At 43.3% G+C, this 22,400-nt stretch overlaps 1 protein-coding gene across 12 annotated transcripts in view; it reads right to left on the reverse strand.

Annotated features, from left to right (window-relative positions):
- KIAA1217 (KIAA1217 ortholog) overlaps nucleotides 1-22,400 on the reverse strand; it is a 1,319,791-nt gene that overhangs the window by 114,976 nt on the left and 1,182,415 nt on the right. For all 12 annotated transcript variants that reach the window (XM_069211370.1, XM_069211371.1, XM_069211380.1 and 9 more), the window contains one exon: nucleotides 1,748-1,878. In XM_069211370.1, the coding sequence (XP_069067471.1) occupies nucleotides 1,748-1,878 (131 nt within the window). The remainder of the gene's footprint in view (nucleotides 1-1,747; nucleotides 1,879-22,400) is intronic.

A 22,400-nucleotide genomic window follows, 5' to 3' on the forward strand; every position in this document is an offset into this window, starting at 1 on the left:
CATACACGCTTATCTTGTACTTCCACACAGAAAAGGCACAGTACAAGCAGAAGCAGTGCACAAAGAAATCAAACAGGGGCAGCAACAGTGCAAGCTTCCCTTGTACCTTAACTAGGCATAACATGGGCAGATGAATTACAAACTTCCCTTAAGTATACAAAACGGGTACAATACTGACAGACTCTAAAAATGTTTCCATCTCGCTCACATGAGCTACAGCATTTGCAGCAGAAAGACTAACTTCCATCACACACACAAAGAGCAGGACTGGTACAGGTAGTGGTAAAAGGTTGCTGTTCTATTAGTCAATCTCACATCACTAACCTGCTATCAACGGTACACCTCCCCCTCAGTGCAGCATTTGCAGCAGTACAATCTTTCATCACACTATTGTACAGTCATAAAAGGGTGCCATCAGGGATTTTACATTTTCTGGGGCTGCCTGTCTAAGTGGAGAAGTGTCTAACGATTGACACTACATGCTCTGCTTGGTGCCACAGTTGCATGCTGACCAATTTAAGGAGCTGTGCAATCCTTCGTATAGGGACCAGGCAATTCTCGGAATAAACAAGGCATCCCCCAACAAGATAAAGAAACATTCAAAACAATAAAGCTGTATCCAGTGGACGTGGAGTAAAGCCACAAAAGCCCTTGTTTTGAGGGGCCATGTATCCCCTTTTGTTAAAACAGGATTACAAGAATATGGTTTTACCACATCTGTTTTTTTTGGTGACAGAATCCTGATTTCTTTTTTAATGTGACAAAACCTCCAGGTTATACCTGGAGGCCTTTGTCTTTGGTATAAATGCCTGAAATTGTGTGTCCATGTGCAGAATTAGGTAGAGTAGCCCTATTCCATATGGGTTATGAGGGGGATCAACTTGTGATTACCCTCACTGCCCCCACCCATAATCGTAATACTGGGACAAAGTACTGACTAAAACAGCAGGTGGTTACCATCATCATTGGAGATGATTCAGTGGCCAAGTTGTAGTTTGGGGTAAAAGATTGCTGTCCAAGTTGGAGGAGCCCATCTTCCATCAGTCCCCAATCAGCAATATAGATAAAGGTGATGTTAAAGTCATGTTGCAACTTCAAAAGACAGTCCCAAATTTCTGCCTTGAGGATGGTCCTTAATCAACATTTCTCTGATGTGCCAAGTGGCCTCACGAGGACTGGCTGGGCATCATGTTGGTCAGGTTAACTCAGCGGTCCATTCAGCATCACAAGGTCTAGACCACCCTTGCGCACTTTGTGGCGTGGTAATAAGAGGGTGGCATGGATATTTGGGAGGGTTGTTACTGTTTAGAGCGACAGACAGTAAGGACCCCCAGCTCTGAGTTACGCAGGATCTGTGAGTGACTGCCAACCCGATTATGGCAGTCTCTTTAAATTAACTATGTAAGGCTGTTACTGTTGGTGTATGTTTGTGCTGACAAAACTCGAAGGCTACAAAACTCCTCTTAAAGGGTCAGCACCCATCTCACCATACACAACGCACCCAGAGAACTGCGACAGAAATTGAGCAAGCTGGTGCCAAGTTCAGGCGCAGTCCTAATACCCATTTCACCGAAGAGGTGATTTTTATCCTAATCTTTAAACGTCCTTCAAGGTGACAGCAACAAAAACTCCTGTGGGGACATGATAGGCTCCTGATGGGTAGCATTTCATTTTCACTATTTTTGAGAGCACAAGTCACACCTCAATTGAGAAGATGTCTACAATGATTCAAGCAATACAAACATACCTTTCAGGTTTGCAACAGCTTCCCCGATCTGCCGAAGACTAAAGGCGCCATCCTCAACATCTTTAAGCGTAACACCCTTGTTTACAGAGGAAGAGTCCTTTTTAAGATCGTCAACAAATCCTTCCAGGTCACTAAAATAGAGATAAAATAAAGTTCACAAAAGGCTTGTGAATGCTCCTGTGTCAGTGTAAACAGTTTTGTATCTCCCCACTTCTGCATGATCTTTTATCAACTCCCAAAATGCTCCATTGTTTCCTAGCTAGGTTCAAGCTATATAAATACACATACACCAAAACTAGGAGTCGTTTAAAAAAAGATGGAATATTGTAACACTATATTAATCTATCAGTTGAAGTTTGTTGGACACAAATTCTGCCAGAATTGGCCTTTGATATGTTTACAGAATCATTACTCAGTGTGCTCCGCTATCCTTTTTTCTTGTTCTATGTCACTGGTCTTCTATTATAGAATTCCGGTATGCACATCATGGCAACGATGTGCTTTAGTGTATGAGCACCTTTAGCTATTATTACATGTAGAGGACTATGGGAATGTGCAGTTATTGCTTTCTCAGTGTTGCCATTCTTTTGTGTTACACAAATTCTGATGCCCCCCACTTAAAGAACTTATACACATGTTAAACTAGAAACTTAAATAAAAACCCTGCTGCCTTCATCAGATTCTTCATGTAACTTTGTTATATGGTTCCCATTTTGGTAGCAGGACTGCATGTTTAGGACAGCAGCACTACCAAGTGTGGGCGAGCGAGTGCACTCCACGCCGCTTGGTAGCTGTCAGCCTAAATCCTGGCTAATTCACAGTGCCTCACTATGATCACCAAATCTGTTGGGGCAAAAGGTAATTAGGGCAACCTCAACATGACACTCTGACTCCTCAGGGAAGTTGTGGCAATAGATCATACCCCTTTCGCTCAGTTACTCACGCACACCAAGGAAAATACAAGATCGCATTGAGTATAAAAAGCATGTGCTGCGATAATTAGACAGATGAAAGGGAGCACAGTATCAACATGACAGCAAGAGTGAAGAAGATAAAAAAATCCCACCACATGGTGCGTTTCTGGAGAGTGTAAATGTTTTTACCAACTGTCTAAATCCGAGAGCATAGTGGTTGTAACCCTCTGCCTGACCCAACGCAAGGGATTAGGCCCAACCCTATACCTGAACTGAATAGCAGGGGTCTGCCAGTGATGCAAATGGTAATCTCCTCAGGAGGATGAGAAATCCACGCCAGTGTCAGTGAAGTTGTCGGTCTGAAGGGAAGCGTTCCAGGATGGTCATAACTGGAACGCCCTCTACCCCCTTTGGTCGTATGTATAGTGTGTATAATGACCCATTCCTCATTTGGGCAGCAGCTCTGATGTATTGCTTTTGCCTCTTCTAAAGAAGCTGACTCCTGGGTTGTCAAATACAAGTTAGCATATCATGTCCTGTACGTCCCAACCTTGGACAAGGAGTACAAATTATAGGTAGTACAAGGCTGGTTAAATATGCAGCGTGAACTCTGCCTTCCTAGAAGAAGCAGCTGATAAAATATGTAAAAGCAAATGATAAAAGCAGACTCACTAAAAATATAAATAAAATCATGTATAAAAGTAAACAAAGGCACAAGCCGCGAAAGCAAGCTAGGACAAGGGTGCCCAACCTGGGAACTAAAAGGACCTGACAACAACTACTTAAGTAATTCAAGACGGATACTACATTTTAAATGCACATTTGCTGTGCATTGCTACATTTCTCTGTGTCGCTTCATTGTACTTTCCTAAAAGGTATCGACCACTTGGAGGCTGTAGTGAGCAACATATGCCTATTTGTCTAGCAACTGAAATCTGTTCAAGATTGATTTAAAGTAAAATATAAAACTTGACTCAAGTAGTAACTATACGGAATACCATGAATAACTTGTTCTTTGTCTAATCAATATCAAAATGTATTTTTCAAAAGTTTTGAAGTTATATTTTCAGAATACAAAACATAAGTGCTCTCCTATGCAAATCATTGTTCCCTCATTTGCTTAAGAAATGTGTAGATGGATAATATCATTCTACCTAAGAGAACAATTGAATAGAAATGTAGAGCTATTGTGGTTACCAAAATCGTTGTTTTATTATACTTCTATTTAAAGCAAAATGCTTCATAAGAAGTAAGACAATTCAAAATGATTGTCTCACGACGCAATATATTTCTGCTATAGAGTCAGAAACAATTGCTGAAAAAATATAAGGGCACGTATTTATCATCGGTTTGCATCACCCTTACACCACGCAAGGGGGTGCAACGGTGACACAAAACTTAGAATGATATTTACCAAGCCAAGCAAGGCTACCTTTCGTGGCCCTGCGTGGCGTGGTAAATGTGGTAAACGTTAGGCAGTGCAAGTCTCTGCGTTATGTTACTCTGGCCGAGGGAGCTGTGACATGGGTGGAGCCTGGGTGTTCCCACGCATCCAGCCAGGTGTATTCCCAGATTTACCATTAGTGTTAAACTCGGAAATGTGTCAAAACGCTATGCCTCCTCGGGGAGGTGTATTGAGGAGAAATAACTTTATTTTGCCTCTTCTTTCCCACTTTCTACACGTGCTGAATTCTGGAGCACACACAGGAAGAGAAAAATGTCTCTGAAGATTTTTTATGTGCTGGATGATATTCCTTCCTGCTTAAAAACAATCTTCCTACAGTGTAGGCACCAGTGCACCAGGGTGCAAGGATGCCTGTGTTAGTGCTAGGCAGTACATACTGCACTAGCGCAGGCAGAGAACACAGGAATGGTCCATATAATGTCAAACAAGACACATTCCTGCCCTCTCCCTTTCACGCAGCAGAGCAAGGTGGCTCGCTGCCTTGCACAAAAATTTGATAAATATGCCTACCAGTTTTCTGTTAAATATCCAAAGGGTACTCTGTGGTTTACTTTTATTAAAATGTATGAGCATGCTGTACATTTCAGCATTATACCAATGACAGGTATTTTTTAGATGTAAGAAGCTAAGAACTAGCCCCATATACCCCATAAACAAACACTGGCAAAGTCAATAGGTCTTGCAATGGTAGCTTTTCAAAAATGTTATTGCAAGCAAACACCACAAACATAACAAGAAAAAGAAAAGAGATGCCACCTGAATAAGGCGTCTGTATGATGGTAATACAACATAAAAAATATTTTAACCATTTTATATAATTTTAATAGAACAGTACATGTGTTTCCTAACAATCTGATGTAGAAACCTGTTTTTTCAGGTTTAATGTACATCACAGGAAAATATGATTCTTGTTGCAAAGGTACTACTATCGTTGCATTACTGTAATCTTGAAGGTTTACTTGAAAGACAAATGGATTGCTAAAAAATGAGTTAAGAATAGAAAGAAAAATGCATTAGAAAAGTAAAGTAATTGACCTATCACTTCTGGCATTAAAGTGCACAAGTATTCAGGCAAACTCCTGACACTACCAGTGACAGAGAGCCAATGGCTGAAGTGGGCTGACTCATCGCTCTATGCTGTAGCGGGAGGCAGCAAGCTGTGATTAACAGTTGAACAGACCAGCGCATGAGGAATGATGATCCAAAGCCCCTTTGTGTCGGAATGCATTGTAGATTAGCGGTTTCTAGGCCAGACCTATAAATTGAATCTATCTCTTGTTGCAAAATTTACTCTTTCAATGTTGCTAGTCAAGTTGATTCATTAACCCTGTCATTAACATTTCTCTGGCTATCACCTTAACGTTTTCAAATGATTAATTACACCACAACATAAAAGCTTTTAGAATCTGTTTTCTTACCAGCGGAATAGTATTTTCAATATTTAAATGCTGAAGCAAATGTTGATTACCTGTGGACTATTATATAACAAAAGTCGCCCAAAAGATTAGCTTTCCTTTAAAGTACTTATTTAGAGTACAAACATTTTAAGTATCTTCCAATAATACATATTGTAACATCTCTCAATTTGAAAAGCATAACTCGCCCATCTCCAACGTCCCAAAAGAGTCTTCTAACTTCTTTGGTGAGTATCAGTCTTGGTTTCAACAACTCAGTGTGAGCATATTTTACTGTCTAGTTTGTTGTGGCATACCTCTAAAGGTTGCCCAGATTATCTTCGTTCTTTATTCTGATTTTGAATTGCTCATAAATATTGTGTGTCAGTAGTCCCAATAGCATCTTAAGGTGTGTAAGGTTAAAGGTTAGGCAAGTAGTGGTGACTGGGCTTGAGAATAGTCTATCAAGCTCTTCCAAATGACACTAAATTTGCCTCTGTCATTCCAGAGAACCATATTGAAAATTCCATTGCCAAAATAGGTCGAAGTCTTATAGGCCAGTCTAGTATGTGTTTCTATTTCTTGCTTGGTTGTCAGAAGCATTTTAATAATTAGCACTCAGTCATTAATCACAAGACCCTGTATGTCCTCTGACCTTAACCCAAAGAGTTCCCAGATCTTCCGGATGCAGGAAGCCTATCACTGTCTTAATATTACTATTTCTTTCCAATATGCAGACAGTATTGGGCGATTCTACCATATATGTATGTTGTCACCTTGTTCCAACAATGTTCATGTATCTGTGCAAACATTGTGTAGTCTACATGGTGTTCTTCACAAATGAAACATCTCACAAAGTGTTTCTCTATTTTGCACAGTGTGTGTTGTTTGAGATGTGGTTTGCCCTTGGCAGTCTCTTAAATACATTTGAGATTAGACCTTTTGTGGCAAAATAAGTTAAGTTTCTCAGAAGTCGCCAGGTCTTCAGCCATATGAGGAGCTAGAACTCAACGATAAACTGAATAAAGGTAAATGTCATTAACCTTCAGTGAAAAGTCTTTTGTATGCTCTTCTAATGCTTAGGATTTCCCTTTATGGAATAGCTTGTTAATTGTCTTATATTCTCCCCCTTTCCAATCTTTAAAACTGTGATCTTTGACTGTAAGAAATATCCTGTTACCCCATGTAGCTGTAAACAGGGAGGGAAATGCCCCAAATGCTGAATAGGATCTTTGCTATTTCTGAGACAAAAGCTGGTGTGTTCTGGTCTATGTTTTTGGCTGTTGATATCAGGTTACACCAGGATCTTCCCTTTACCATTCTTTCTATATGAATCCACTCATTTTCTGATTCTTGAATGGACTAGTCAAATGCTATTTTAATTTGTCTCAATGTTGGGTAGTACTGGTCAGTTTCAACCATCATAGAATTTTCCTTAATAATGTAGGATTCCTACACCCATCCTTTCGCCCAGGTAGGTGCCTCTTATTTTCTTTCTGTTTTAGCCAGGTTTTAAAAAGTAGTTGCCATTTATTAATATCTGTGTTGATGTTCACAAATACTGTGGGGTAGTTCGACTTATATTTTACTTAGTACCTGTTTGAAAAATGACAAGTTGAATCAGTCAAATGCCTTTTCGGTTTCAAGATGACCACAAGATCTTGAGCCAAATTTATCAACACTGTGCAATGCAGTAAGACAACTTGCTGCATTGCATTAAATGGAGAGGGCAGGAGTGCACCTTATTTACTAAGCTATACCACATTCCTACTCTCCCAGTGAGCTGCCACACTATGTGCAAGGGTGCCTGTGTTGCAGGCAGGACTGTTTTTGTGCAGGAAGGCACACCTTCCTACACAAAAACAATCCTTAACCCATTCTGTGCCATGGACATAATAGTAACGTCCTGTGGCACAGTGCTGCAGTGCCACAGACGTAACCGTTACGTCCTGGCACTGACCCATGGGGGGAGAGCTAGTGCTCCCCCAGTGGGCCACCCACCCACACACACCCTGGCAGGGGTGGCAGCGGAAGCTCTTCTTCTGCCACCCCCTCCCCCCATGACATCTGGGGCCGTATTTATACTCCGTTTGCGCCGAATTTGCGTCGTTTTTTTAGACGCAAATTCGACGCTAAACTAACGCCAACTAACGCCATATTTATACTATGGCGTTAGAGGCGTATAGCGCCAAAGTTCCCGGAATGTGCGTCATTTTTTAGCGTGAACCCCTTCCTTGCGTTAATGATATGCAAGGGAGGCGTTCCCGTCTAAAAAATGACTCCCAGGCCTTTACGTGGTATTTATACTCCCGGGCAAAAGAGACGCCCGGGAGTGGGCGTGGCTAAAAACGGCGCATTTGCGCCGCTTTTTAACGCCTGGGTCAGGCATGGCGTTAAGGGACAAGTGGGCTCAAAATGAGCCCAGAGTGCCCTCCCCTGCCCCCAGGGACCCCCCCTGCCACCCTTGCCCACCCCAGGAGGACACCCAAGGCTGGAGGGACCCACCCCAGGGACATTCAGGTAAGTTCAGGTAAGTATTTTTTTATTTTTTTTTAATAATTTTTTTTGGCATAGGGGGGCCTGATTTGTGCCCCCCTACATGCCACTATGCCCAATGACCATGCCCAGGGGACAGAAGTCCCCTGGGCATGGCCATTGGGCAAGGGGGCATGACTCCTATCTTTACAATGATAGGAGTCATGTTGATGGGGGATGGGCGTCGTTAAAAAATGGCGCAAGTCGGGTTAAGACGATTTTTTTGCCTCAACCTGACTTGCCCCATTTTAAGACGCCCTAACGTCATTTTTGCCCAACGCCGGCGCTGCCTGGTCTACGTGGTTTTTTTCCACGCACACCAGGCAGCGCCGGTCTGCTTGCGCCGGCTAACGCCATTCAATAAATACGGCGCCCGCATGGCGCTTCAGAATGGCGTTAGCCGGCGCAAAACTTTTTGACGCTAAACTGCGTTAGCGCAGTTTAGCGTCAAAAAGTATAAATATGGGCCCTGATGACGTCAGCATGCCCCACACACTGAGGTCATCAGAGGTCGCTCGACGCACTGGAAACTATGCTTCTACCACATCCCTGGGAGAAACAGATTAGTTTTTCCTCGGGAAGGGGAAAGGGGGAGGTCAGAGAGGCATTGAAGGAAAGGAAAGGCTTTTCCTTTCCTTCAATGTCTGTCTGAGCATTCCTGAAGCACAATCACATAGCGATCATGCAGCAGGAATGCCCACTTGACATCAGGGAGTTTTTTTGTGTGAAATGGGACAGAAGGAGAGCGGCCCTTTAGGCAAGGACCGCTCCTCATGGGGGCATTATACTTTAGGTCTTTTCTGCCCCCAGATCGGCCTATTTTTATTAGGTCCATCTGCCCCCATGGGGGGCAGAAACCACTAGACACCAGGGATTTTTTTATTTTATTTTAATTTACATAAGGGGAGTGGCCCGTTAAGCAAGGGTCGCTCCCCATAGGGAGATATTTTGGGCTTTTCTGCCACCCTTGGGGGCAGATCGGCCTATTTTTATTAGGTCCATCGCCCCCCAAGGGGGGCAGAAACCACTAGACACCAGGGTTTTTAAAATGTTTTATTTTACATAAGGGAAGCAGCCCCTTGGGCAAGGGTCGCTCCCCATGGGGCCATATTATTTTGGGCAATTTCTACCCCTTGGGGGCAGATCGGACTATTTTTATTAGGCCCATCTGCCCCGAAGGGGATCAGAAACCACTAGACACCAGGGATTTAAAAAAAAAAATGTATTGTACATAAGGGGAGTGACCCCTTAGGCAAGGGTCGCTCCCCATGGGGCCATATTATTTTCTGACATTTCTGCCCCCTCCTTGGGGGCAGATTGGCCTATTTGTATTAGGCCCATCTGTCCCCAAGGGGGGCAGAATCCACTAGACATCAGGGATTGTTGTGCTTTGTTTGGGGGGGCCGGCCCCTTGGGCAAGGGTCACTCCTCTTTTGGGGGGGGGGGGGGCAGGGGGCATTAATTTTGGCAATTTCTGCCTTATTTTTGTAAGGCCCATCTGCTCCCAAGGAGACAGAAAGCCCACTAGACACCAGGGATTTTTTTACCCCCACCCTAAATACCCACCCTAAATAAATGGGGAGAAAGTTGTTCTGCCCACCGGGGGGCAGATGGGGTAATTACTCCCCATCCGCCCCTCACGGGGACAGAAATCCCAGTGTATGCCAGGAAATAAAAAATAAAAAAAGAGGTGTGGGGGCTGCCAACCACTGAGGGCATGGTTATGCCCCCCCCCCCTGCAAACTAAAGCATCTCATCCCAATAGCCACCAAGAGGACATTTAACTCTCTTGGGCTTTGATTTTACATATTGGCCAAGAGAGCTTGGCTAACTCCCAATATCGTGCCACTTGGAATGGTGGGTGGCTGCACTTTTTGGACTTTGGTACGTTGCCATCTAGAAAAACCTACCAGACCTATACAAATCTGAAAATTAAACATCTGGGCGAGTCCAGGTTGGTGTGCTTCACACACACCCCACACCATTTGCTTACCCGCAATGCCTTGCAAACCTCTAACTTTGCTTGAAATCATGTATTTTCCCTACATTTTTGTACATTTTTGATTCCTCTAGGTGCCTAGTTTCCAAAAAGGTATAGGATGAAACCTTCTGGAATCTGCAGTAATCCACAAAATTCCTACCACCCAGCAGTGTCGCATCTATACCGATAAAAATTCTGCCCCACTTGTCAGAAAGGCTTGAAAAAAAACTGCCCTTTTGAACCCGCTTAGGTTCCCCCTCAATTTCTACATGTTTTTGGACGCTCCCTATCACAGGCTCTTGACCCACCTACACAGTGAGTTATTACTTTTATTGGGAGACTGAGGGGAACGCTGGGTGGTACGAAAATTGTGCTGGTGCAGTGTTCCCAAACAGAAATGTGAGGAAAATTAGATTTTTCTTTTAGCTAAATTTGAGGTTTGCTGGGGATTCTGGGTAAGAAAAAGCTGGGGGATCCACACAAGTCATACCTTCATGGACTTTCTCGGGTGTCTAGCTTTCAGAAATGTCTGGGTTTGGTAGGATTCCCTAGATGGCTGCAGAGCCCAGGACTAAAAACACAGGTGCCCCCCCTTGCAAAAACCGGTAGTTTTGTAATAGATAATTTTGATGTGTCCATGTTGTGTTTTGGGCCCTTCTCTGTCATGGGCACTAGGACTAGCCACACAGGTGAAGTACCATTTTTATTGGGAGACTTGGGGAAATGCTGGGTGGAAGGAAGTTTGTGGCCTCCCTCCGATTCCAGAACTTTGCAGCACCGAAAACTGAGGGAAAAGTTTTTTTTAGCCCAATTCAGGTTTTTAAAGGATTCTGGGTAACAGAACCAAGTGAACACCCCACAAGTCGCCCTATCATGGATTCCCCTAAGTGCCTAGTTTCCAAAAATGTATAAGTTTGCTAGGTTTCACTAGGTGCCGGCTGAGCTAGAGGCCAAAATCCACAGCTATGCACTTTGCAAGAAACACATCCGCTTTCATTAAAAAAAATTTATGTGTCCATGTTGTGTTTTGGGCATTTCCTGTTGCAGGCACTTGGGCTACCCACAAGTGAGTTACCATTTTTATCAAGCGACTGAGGGAATGCTGAGTGGATGGAAGTTTGTGGCTCCCTCAGATTCCAGAACTTTGCAGCACCGAAATGTGAGGAAAAAGTGTTTTTAGCCACATTTTGAGGTCTGCAAAGGATTCTGTGTGATGGAACCCAGTGAGAGCTCTAGAAGTCACCCTATCCTGGTTTCCCCTTGGTGTCTAGTTTTCAACAATGTACAGATATGGTAGATTTCCCTAAGTGCCGGCTGAGCTACAGCCCAAAAGTCACAGCTAGGCACTTTGCAAAAAACACGTCCGTTTTCAGTTGAAAAAATGTGAAGTGTCCATGTTATGTTTTGGGGTGTTTCCTGTTGCGGGCACTATGCCTACCCACACAAGTGAGGTACCATTTTTATCAGGAGACTTGGGGGAATACAGAATAGAAGAACAAGTGTTATTGTCTTTCTCTACATTTTTGCCTTCCAAATGTAAGACAGTGTGTAAGAAATAAGTCATTTTGAGAAATGCCCTGTAATTCAAATGCTAGTATGGGGACCCCTGAATTCAGAGATGTGCAAATAACCACTGCTTCTAAACTCCATATCTTGTTCCCATTTCATAAATACATAGGTTTTCTTGATAGCTATTTTTCACTCTTCATATTTCCCCAAATGAGTTGCTGTATACCCGGTATACATTGGAAACCCATTGCAAGGTGCAGCTCATTTACTGACTCTGGGTACCGTGGGTTCTTGATGAACCTACAAGCCCTATATAATAGCCCTGTAACCAGAAGGGTCCAACATACGTATTGGTATATTGCTTTCAAAAATCTGCAACAGCTAGAACAAGTTACAGAAGAAAACAGACAGAAATGACTGTTTATTTCAACTCAATTTCATAATTTCTTTATTTCAACTGTTACTTTCTATAGGAAAACCTTGAAGGATCTACCAAATGACCCCTAGCTGAATTCAGAATTTTGTCTACTTTTCAGAAATGTTTAGCTGTCCGGGCTCCACCACTGGGTTCACACATTTCTGTCACAAACTGGAAGGAGGCTGATAGCACAAAAAGTAGTAAAATTGAGGTATGTCCGAGTAAAATACCAAAACTGTGTTGAATGAGAAAACCATATTTTTCAAGTCTGCCTGTTCCTGAAAGCTGGGAAGATGGTGATATTAGCACGGCTAACCCTTTGCTGATGCCATTTAAAGGGAAAAAACACATGCTTTCTTCTGCAGCACTTTCTTCCAATTTTTCCCAAAAACCTACATTTTTGCTGTATTTTGGCTTATTTCTTGGTCTCCCCTCCAGGGGAACCCACAAACTCTGGGTACCTTTAGAATCCCCCGAATGTTGAAAAAAAAGGATGCAAATATGGCATGTATAGTTTATGTGGACAAAAAGTTATGAACGTTTGAGAGCGAACTACCCCCAAATAGCCAAAAAAAGGCTACGCACAGGAAGGAGAAAGGGCCTGGCAGCTAAGGAATTAAATACTTTTTCCTCTTTCTAAGTGTGCTGCAGAGTGCAGCACACATGGGAAGAGGAAACAATAAGAGAGAATAAAGATATTTCTCCTCATGCACCTCAATTGGAAAGGCATACAATTTTGACACATTCCCAGGTTTACTATTTGAAGTAGACCTGGGAATGCGGCAAAAAGCAAGGGTTGGAACCATTGGAACACCCAATCTCCACCCATGTAATGCCTTCCCAGTGCAGAATAACGCAAGATACGGACTTGTGCTGCCTTGTGTTACTCCGGATTTACCAAACTTGCAGGACCACTCAAGGTGGCTTTGTAAATCTGATTTAATCATAGTGTTGCCCTTAAATCACCTTGCATGTTGCAGGGGCAACAGAGAAGTTTGACAAATCTGACCCATTGTGCTTGTTAGACTTGTCTATCAGTTGTAGAAATGCGGATGGAGTTATGAGAAGAAATATGTTTATTTCTCCTTGTTATTGCTTTTTTCAAGGTGTGCTGCAAAAGACTCCAATGATAGCTTTAGCGCAGGAAGGTACCCCTTCTGGCACAAAAACTATCCAGACCATAATGGGGACACCCTTGCAGGATGTGGCTAGTGGTTTTAGCAATGTTCCAGACATCTCCACCACTGAGGTGCCAGTCATGTGCATGCCTGTTGAATTCTGATGTGAGTAGCTAGTTAAGATCTCCCTTCCATGCAAATTCTCCCTTCTGATTGTATCTCATTAATTGCAGTCATCTCTGGTGACATTTGTCCTTTTTTGAATTTGAAGCATATAAGGCCACCAGTGTAATGTCTTTATTTCCCTATTTTACATAGCATTAGTACGTAACTCCCATCTCCACTGTCCTTTATTTTGTGTTGTATAACAATATGGGGATCTCTGTAATCACCATTACAGTTCCACATGCTTTCTGTTGAGCAGAAGCATGTATATATAGAATATTTCTTGTCGATTACTAATACTGTTTCTTTCATGAGGTGTGTCTCCTGAAGAAAAGTGATAGATGAGAAATAGGTCCTTATTTCCCTTTAGATTATGTTATGTCTTATGTTGTGATTTTCATGTTGCGTCTGAATGGCTCTGGCTGTTCTTTGGTGTGATCTGCTGGTGCAATAGCATTAGGGTCTATTATGTTTCTTCCTTCATCCACTATTTAAATAATGTTAGTGCTAAAGTCCATCTGGAAGACTAGAACAAATGGGTAGATCCTTCTGTACCTAAACTGGTGTTTAGGTAACTCAATCGTAATTTCCTGCAGTGCCTTTCTTTTGGCCAGTGACTTTGTGATATGTCTACAACAAATGCAGCATGCACTCCTCACTGAGAAAATGCCAGTTTCACCAGAATGCCCCTTGGTCGCACTCCTGGTGCCTGGGAGGGTGCTCCTACCCTACGGGCTTTTACAACTTGTATTGTGAAGTCTTCATTTTTTTCAAAGGTGTAGCAAAATGGGGTGGAACTGAATTTCTCTATGTTGGTTCCTTCAAAATGTTCAGTTGAGTTGTTGATTCTTACATTGTCTCTTCTTGATCTGTTCTCAAGCTTGTCTCATTTGTCTTTAAAGGCTCTGATTTCCTCTGACATATGTTCCACTCTGATGTGAGTCTCTGCCATAATGGAGATGAGTACTGAAATGGAACTGTCCTTTGAGCTTACTTGGTCTTCTATCAATTTTATTTCTTTAATGAAGTATGTCATTTGTGAAGACATGTCTGACTATAATTTGGCGTTCTACTTCTGGAAGGTTGTGCTTTTTCATTTGTTTCATATAGCTCTGCTAAGCTGTTTAGGAGTCCACTTTTGTCAGGGTGTTTTGTTTTCCCTTCTTTGAAGTCCATCAGTCTGCTGTGGAGGAGGCTGTGAGGAGCAAGGCTATCGTCGCTGTAGCCTAAAGAGCAGGTCTGGCATCGTGAACGATTGTTGCTGTAGCATGAAGATCCTGTTGGGCTTTGCTGGAGTTTCATGTTGGCATTCACCATGGGCGGTCGTTGCTCAAACGCAAAGAGTCGGATCACCAGAGCTTCTCACTGGCTGTTGTTGCGGGAGGCAGAATCTTGGCGCGAATGGGCCTATTCGCGGTCGTGAAGAGCCCAAAACATCAAGATTTCTCATTTTCTTGAAGAGGAGTGCAGTCTGATGCCATTCAAGGGTCTAGGATCTGGGTTAGCAAATGTAAATGGTGCAGAGTCTTAAAGTCAACAAAAACAAATTTAGTAAAACAGGAGGAGTGAAGGCGAAATGTTTGGGAGAATACACCATCTAGGATATCAGGTTTAACACTAACAATCTGTGTCACGGTTGTGTCCTTGTTTAATCCAGCCAACATAAAATGCATTTCTGTATTTACGAAGCCATGCAAAAAACGATTTGCATGGCTTTGTGTGATTTTTGGGGAAAATCTTGCATTACTCTGCGTTGAGGAAGGGCTACATGGGTGGAGCATGAGCGTTCCCATGCATCCATCCAATGTGACTGATGCAAACCCAGATTTACTACAGACAGCAAGCTGGGTTTAGAACCAAATGATGTGCCTACCTGAAGATGGCAAAATCAGGAGAAATATAATAATTTCTCCTCGTTAATTTCTCTTTCTATGTGTGCTGCATTCTGCTGCACACATAGAAAGAGGAATATGCCTCTACTGATTGTTTTTGTGCAGGAGATATTCCTTCCTGCACAAAAACATTCCTGCTTCTAGTGCAGGAACCCGTTCACCATGTTGGAAGGATACCTACGTTGACACTAGGTGGCCTGAAGTGCAAGTGCAAGTGCTATGCCAGAGCAGAAGGGTGCCATATCTTTGTAGATAAAACACATTTCTTGCCTCTCCCATTTCGCCGACACAGCACAGTAAGCTACCTTGTTGCATTACATTGCCTGAAAAGTTAGTAAATCTGGCCATATGTGTCTAAAATAGAAGTAAAAAATCCTAAGTGGGGCAAGGAAGCACACTGTGGCTGGGAAGAACTCCACTAAGCCAGACAGACATCAGACGAGGTCCTGGTGAGGCAACTGATTTTGGTGGATAAGCTCTGAGCGCAGATAAATTAAAAATGTTGTCCAAAGAAGGTCCCTCGCTGGCCGGATACTTTCGGTGCTTTCACACGGTAAAGATTTCTACATTTGGACCTAGTCACTTTTTTTCGAGTTCGGATCCCTAGTGCGTGGCAAGACTGCAAACTGTAGATGAACAGGGCTCCGTAAGACTTGATACCCTCCAGCTGAAACACATTTGCTGTTGTGGAAAAGTTCAGAGCAAAGGCCCTTAATTTTTTGCCCAACATCAACCCACTTTAGTCGATTTGAATTGGCAGGTTTGTCCCTGGCCGCTGTAGGTCTTTGGAGCCAAAAAGGTTCTAACTTACATGTTTTTCAGGATATTAGCAGGAGTACATTTTTACACAGCCAAATGTCCCTGGACCTCAGGAACAAAAGTTGTGAGTCAAGACTCACTCCAGAAAAGCTCATCAGCAGGATCAAGGCTAGGTCCAGTTGGAACTGGTCAGCTGGGCTCTTCAGAAAAAGGGGCTTCTTATAGCTTATTGTGTTTCTGTCAGCTGACCATTGCAGTCCATTTCTTTGTCCTGGGTACAGCTAGGAGAAGGTCCAACCTTTCAGTTCTCCTCACAAGTCCCAACAGCAGTTGCAATCTTTCTTCTTACACAGGTCCAGTAGTGTTCTGAAGAGGATGCCTAAGGGCCCACATAGATGCCTCACACCAGGCTGGGGGAAGAGGGGGCTACTCTTGGACCCTCTCTTACAATAGGGAAATGTTCCCAGTGGTAACCTACCCATTTTTGCAGTGGTTCCTGTGTGTCTTACTGAAACAATACCACAGAGCTCCTCTCTGCCCAAATCCAAAATGATGGATCCCTTCTCCCTCTGTGCAAAGCCTATGCCACCCAAAAGGTGTGGCCAGGGAAATGAGCAACCCATTCTATTTGGTCACTTCAAACCAGTTCTGGGGCCAGCTCCTCTCCCACTGGGATTGGTGCCTGCGTAGGGTAACAAAGAATGGCCCTGCCCAGATGTCATCTAGCACTTGCCTGTTACAGGATAGCCCTCTTTTGAAGTTAGTCACGTTTCTCAGCGCAGCCCAAATGGTCATCCTTTCAGAGGAACAAAAACACCTCTCTATACCCAAGCCTTTGTCCTGCTCCGGGAGCAGTCTTCACTTATTACAAAGGGGGCTATTCTGCTGCCTAATGACAGGTGGGGCTCATGCACAGGAACTTCCAGAGGCCTTAGGCATCAAAAAGGTGACTTTATAACATTACCTTTTCTAAAAAATTCATTACAAATCCAACTTCACCAGTGAATTGCCCTTGTGATAAATATTTAAAGAAGTCCATGAATTAAATTTGTAGCTGTGAATGTAATATTGTATCCCATGTGCGTTCCTATGGAACAGCCCATCCTGCTACATTGAAAATAGCTTTTGGGGGATTTTCATTGTAAAAGTATATTAAAGTTAAACGTTTTACTTGTCTCACTTTTAAATGCCATGCACCCTGCCTTAATAATATATTTAATATTTAAAAGAATGGCTTAGGCCTGTCAAAAGGGGTTACTTTGAAAGGTTGAATTTGGAGGTTTAAAACTGAATAGCCAAGCTACAATGGTAGACCTGAAATCATGTTTGCACTGCTCCTGTAGTGGGTGGCACAAAGGGTGATGCAGTCCACTAGTGATCTTTGACTTACAGGCCCTGCGTACACTTTTATAGGAGTATAACTATTTTGTACATGTTTTTAAGGTTAGGGCACATGCACTGAGCCTGGTTAGCAGTACCAGTGCACAAAAGACCAGCAGCATCAGTTAAACAAATAATAGAGCGATTATGCTAAAAGAGACATTTTCCCACACATTCACATCAATGAAATGGAGTAAGCAGATGATAAAGTGCAGTTGTTGGAATTTGTCCCCAAGATCTTAAACTCTAGGAATGCACTCTGGATGATAGTGCCAGAGCTGTGCTTGTTTACTGGCTGTGGAGGGTTGAGTCGGTACTCTCAATCCACTGCAGAGAAAGAGGATGGATATATAGTATGAGGCAAAGCCGAGTAAGACCTCCCTGCACCATTCCAGGATGAAAACTCTCTGATCCAAGGCCATCAGTGGGCTCACAAAAAGGGGAGCGGACCCCACAACTGGAGTTGGTCAAAACTGTGGTGGCTGTAAAACAGGCCTTGACAACAATACCCAAGATCCTGGATAATGGTAACATGGTTATTGTGGGTCAGGAAGGAAAAAGGATGGGGCCAGGTATTGCACAGACTGATCACAAACCACTGCACCAACCAGCCACAAAAAAGCCAGCCTTCCAGGGAACCAAAGGGGAGGGCGGGGTTGCTGAGTTTCAGGCTCTATTTTTATTGCAGAGCAATCAATAGTGAAATAATGATTTTTTGGGAAGGATGTCCATCAAACAGTTTTCAGAGAACAAAGGGTTCACCTATGTGACTATGTAAAAAAAGGAAAATGTTACTTACCCAGTAACCATCTATTTGTGACATGAAAGGATTTCACTACAATGACTACAGGCATCTGGGGAGGAGGGAGGGCGCATGTGAATCTACAGCTCTACATGCCACAAACAGATGTCTACGGGGTAAGTAACATTTTCCATTCAATGGCATGTGTGGCTCTAGATACATATGCTTTGCAGAGACTGTAAAGCAGTCCCCTCCAAATAAGCGGTGGCTAGCCTGTAGGAGTTGGAGTAGCTTGAAAAAGGGTCCTGAGCACTGCCCGGTCAACATTTGCTTGCTGGTGAGATAAAACATCTACACAGTAGTGCTTATGGATGTGTGTGGTGTAGACCAAGTAGCAGCCTTACAAATGTCTGCTATTGAAATGTTTCCTAAAAAGGCCATAGATGCACCTTTTTTCTCGCAGAGTGTGCTATAGGTAATTGTCTTTTAGCTTTGAGATAACAAGTTTGAATACATTTGACTATCCATCTTGCTATCCGATTTTTGGAAATTAGATTGCCTTTGTGAGGTTTTGAAAATGCTCCAAAAAGCTGTTTAGATTTTTTTTAACTTTTGGTTCTGTCAATGGTAATACATAAGAGCTCGTTTAACATCTAGTGTGGGCAAAGCTCTTTCAGCGACTGAGTCTGGCTGAGGGAAAAAGACAGGTACCTCAACTAATTGGTTAATGTGAAATTGTGAAACTACTTTTGGTAGAAATGTTGAGTTTGTTCTAAGGACCACTCTATCTTTATGTACTTCAAAAAAGGGTTCTTCTGAAGTGAAAGCTTGTAATTCACTTACACGTCGTAGAGAAGTGATAGCCACGAGAAAGGCAACTTTACATGAAAGAAATTGTAGAGAACAAACAGGAATGCGTTGGTTCAAATGATGAACTCATAAGTCCAGTAAGAACAATATTAAGGTTCCATACTGGAGCAGGAGAAACCCTGGGAGGAATAACCCTCTTAAGTCCCTTCCATGAGTGCTTTAATTAGAGGAATTCTGAACAAAGAAATGTGTTGTCTGTTTTGTAGGTAAGCAGCTATATCTGCTAAGTGAAGTATAATAGGTGAATATGCTAAATGTGCTTTTTGTAAATGTAGCATATAAATAATGATTTGCACTGATGCTTTGAGTGGATCAATGTGTTTAGGTTGACAGTAGCATACAAAATGTTTCCACTTTGCAGCATATCACTGTCTAGTTGTAGATTTACGTGCCTCTCTCAGAATGCCCATACATTCAGATGGAAGTTGTAAATATCCAAACTCTATGACCTCAGGAGTCATATAGCAAGATTGAGTGTTTTTGGGTCTGGATGTCTGATCTGACCTCACTTTTGAGTCGAAAGGTGTGGTCTGTTGGGAAGTTTCTGATGGAGAGCCACAGACAAATCCAATAGTGTTGTGTACCAAGGTTGACGTGCCCATTTGGGGGCTACAAGGATCATTGTGAGTGATGTTGGTCTCAGTTTGCGAACCAGAAATAGAATGAGTGGGAGAGGTGTAAAAGCATTAGCAAATATCCATGACCAATTCATCCACTGGACTGAGTGTGTGGGTATCAGGATGTAAAGTTTTGGCATTTTGAATTTTCTACGGTGGCGAAGAGATCTATGTCTGGTTTTCCCCAAAGGTGAAAGCGTTGGTGAAGTACTTGTGGGTGAAGTTCCCATTCGTGGACTTGTTGCTGCATCCTTCTTAGGAGGTCTGCAAACAGATTGTCCATTCCTGGGAGATATTCTCCCATAAGTGAATGTGATTGTGAATTACCCACTTCCAAATTATCTGCGCTAGAAGGGACAATTGAGATGAGTGTGTCCCCCGTCCCCCGTTTCTGCAGGTAATTCATAGTAGTCATGTTGCCTGTACGGACTAGAACCGCTTTGTGGGAAAGTTGTGTCAGAAATGACCGACCCAACCTGCTGACGCGCAAGGGTATTGCTCGAAGAAAAATCTCCGAATCCAGTCTAACACCTGGGGGAAATTCTAAGGTAAGGAATCTGCAACTAGAAGTCTCTATCAGATAAGGCCGCCCTTCTGAAAGGTTGGTGGAATTCCATCATTGCAGAGAGTGGTCCAGCAACATTAGATCCTGAAAATGTTCCTGTGACTGAGACCATTGATGAGACAGACACTGCTGTAATGGACGCATGTGCAGTCTGCCATGAGGAACAATGGCGAGGCAGGAAGCCATCATCCCTAATAACTGCATCACTAGCCTGACTGGGTAAGTATGGTTCTCCTGTAATTGAGACAGAAGAGTTTGGAAAGCTTGAATCCGTGTTGGGTTTGGATATGCCAACCCTGAGTGAGTATTGCGAATTGCTCCCAGATAAGGCTGTATCTGTGGGGGTAGAAGATGGAGTTTGAGAAAGTTGATTGTAAATCCCAGACTCTGTAGAAGGCTTACTGTGTCCTGAGTATGTTTCTGACATTTTTGGATGGTATTGACTTTGATGAGCCAATCGTCCAAGCAAGGGAATACATGAATATGTTGTCTTCTGTGAAATGCAGTGACTACCGCTAAGCATTTTGTAATACCATCCGAGCCGTTGCTGCCCCGAATGGTAGAACCTTGACTTGGTAATGTTTTGGCGCAATGACAAAACTGAGATATTTGCGATGTGCTGGATGTATAGGAATGTAGAAATAAGCATCTTTGAGATCTAATGCTGTCATGAAATCTTTTTGCTGTAATAGGGGAATAACATCTTTCAGAGTGACCATATGAAAATGCTCTGAAGGTATGCATAGTGTGAGAAACTGGGGCTGATTGCAGAGGCCCCCTAACTTTTTGCCCCCATTTTCCACTTTATGCTGGTGTTTTCCTGACTCTGATGGTGCCCTGGGTACTGCTAACCAGTCCCAGGGCCTGTGCTCTGTGTAAAATGGATATGCAAATTAGGCTAATTATAATTGGCTAAGTTAACCTACCTATAAGTCCCTAGTATATGGTAGGGCATGTAGGTTTAGGGACCACAGCATAGGTGGTGCACACCTAGGTGCATTGCTGAGGTGCCCAGTGTCATTTTAAAAGCAAGCCTGCCTTGCTGGCTGCTTTTAAATTAAAGTTATATGCAAATTCGACTTTGGAATTAAAGGTACTTCCAAAGTTTTAAACTACCTTATTTTTACATATAAGTCACCCCTAAGGTGTGCCCTATGTGCCCCTAGGGCTGGGTGCCATGTAACTATAAGCAGGGACTTTATAAAAATAGATTTATAAGCCCTGGTGAGGTAAAAACAGCCAAATTCGTTTTTCCCTCATTGAAGTAAATGGCCTTCATAGGCTAGAATGGGCAGACTTTATTTTACATTTTAAAGTCTCCTTAACTGTTACATACCAAGAATTTGGTATCAAATTGATTGTTATAATAAATCCCACAACTTCCAGTTGTTGGATTTAATATAACTAGTGCAGGTAAAAAGTTTAGACTTTACCTAAAAAGTTGCCAATTTCAGCTCTGCATTGTTTTTGCTGCTGTGCTCTGATTGGCCAGCCTGCAGCAGCTTCTGCCAGGCTACTTTAATGAGGTGTGAAGTGGCCTGACTTCACACAAAGGAATGTGCTTGGGGGAGAGAATCTCCCCTCAGCAGATGGTGAGGCAGGAAGGGGGAGGGCTGCCAAACTGGTCTTCAAAGGCAGAGAAGGACATCTGGAGCACCCAGCAACACCCCCACATCCTGCAACCCCAGACAGCTAGGTGCCCCTTTGATTAGATTAGGAGAGGGCAGGAGAGGGGTGTGTTTATGATTTTTAGCCACACCAGTGGGTGGGCTCAGCCAGATCTCTCCTCCAAAAATCAGATTCATCCATTTTGGATTTTTAGAGACTGTTGCCTTCTGGGATGGATTTTTGCCACACTTCCCAGGAAGTGGTCATCACAGGGGGACGACCCTGTCCCTGATTGGAGGACCAGGGCCCCCCTGCTTTTCACCCAGGAGCAAGGATAAAACTGGCAGACCTGCACCCACACCTGAGATCCCCACCAAATTTCAAGAAGAAGGAACTACAAGGAGAAGAAGGACTGCCCTGCTGGACCCCTGGCCTGCACCTGGACCCTGCACTCAGAAAGACTGCACCAGCTGCACACTTGGGCTTCACCACAAGAAGGACTTTGCCTGGCTTCCACTGGTTCAAGGAGGGACTCCCTGTTTGCTACAGGTGAAAAATTGCTAACCAGAGTCCCCTGCACCAACTCCTGAAAAAGTGACCAGCTGACCACTGCCCAGTGGCCAAAAAGGAGTTTGCGCCAGGTGCACTCTGGGAGTTGAAGTCCGCACTTCCCAAGGACCATCACAGAACTTCTGGACCCTTGGGGTGAGCTGTGGACCCC

Source organism: Pleurodeles waltl, chromosome 10 (genome assembly GCF_031143425.1).
Source record: "Pleurodeles waltl isolate 20211129_DDA chromosome 10, aPleWal1.hap1.20221129, whole genome shotgun sequence".
Taxonomy (NCBI): Eukaryota; Metazoa; Chordata; class Amphibia; order Caudata; family Salamandridae; genus Pleurodeles; species Pleurodeles waltl.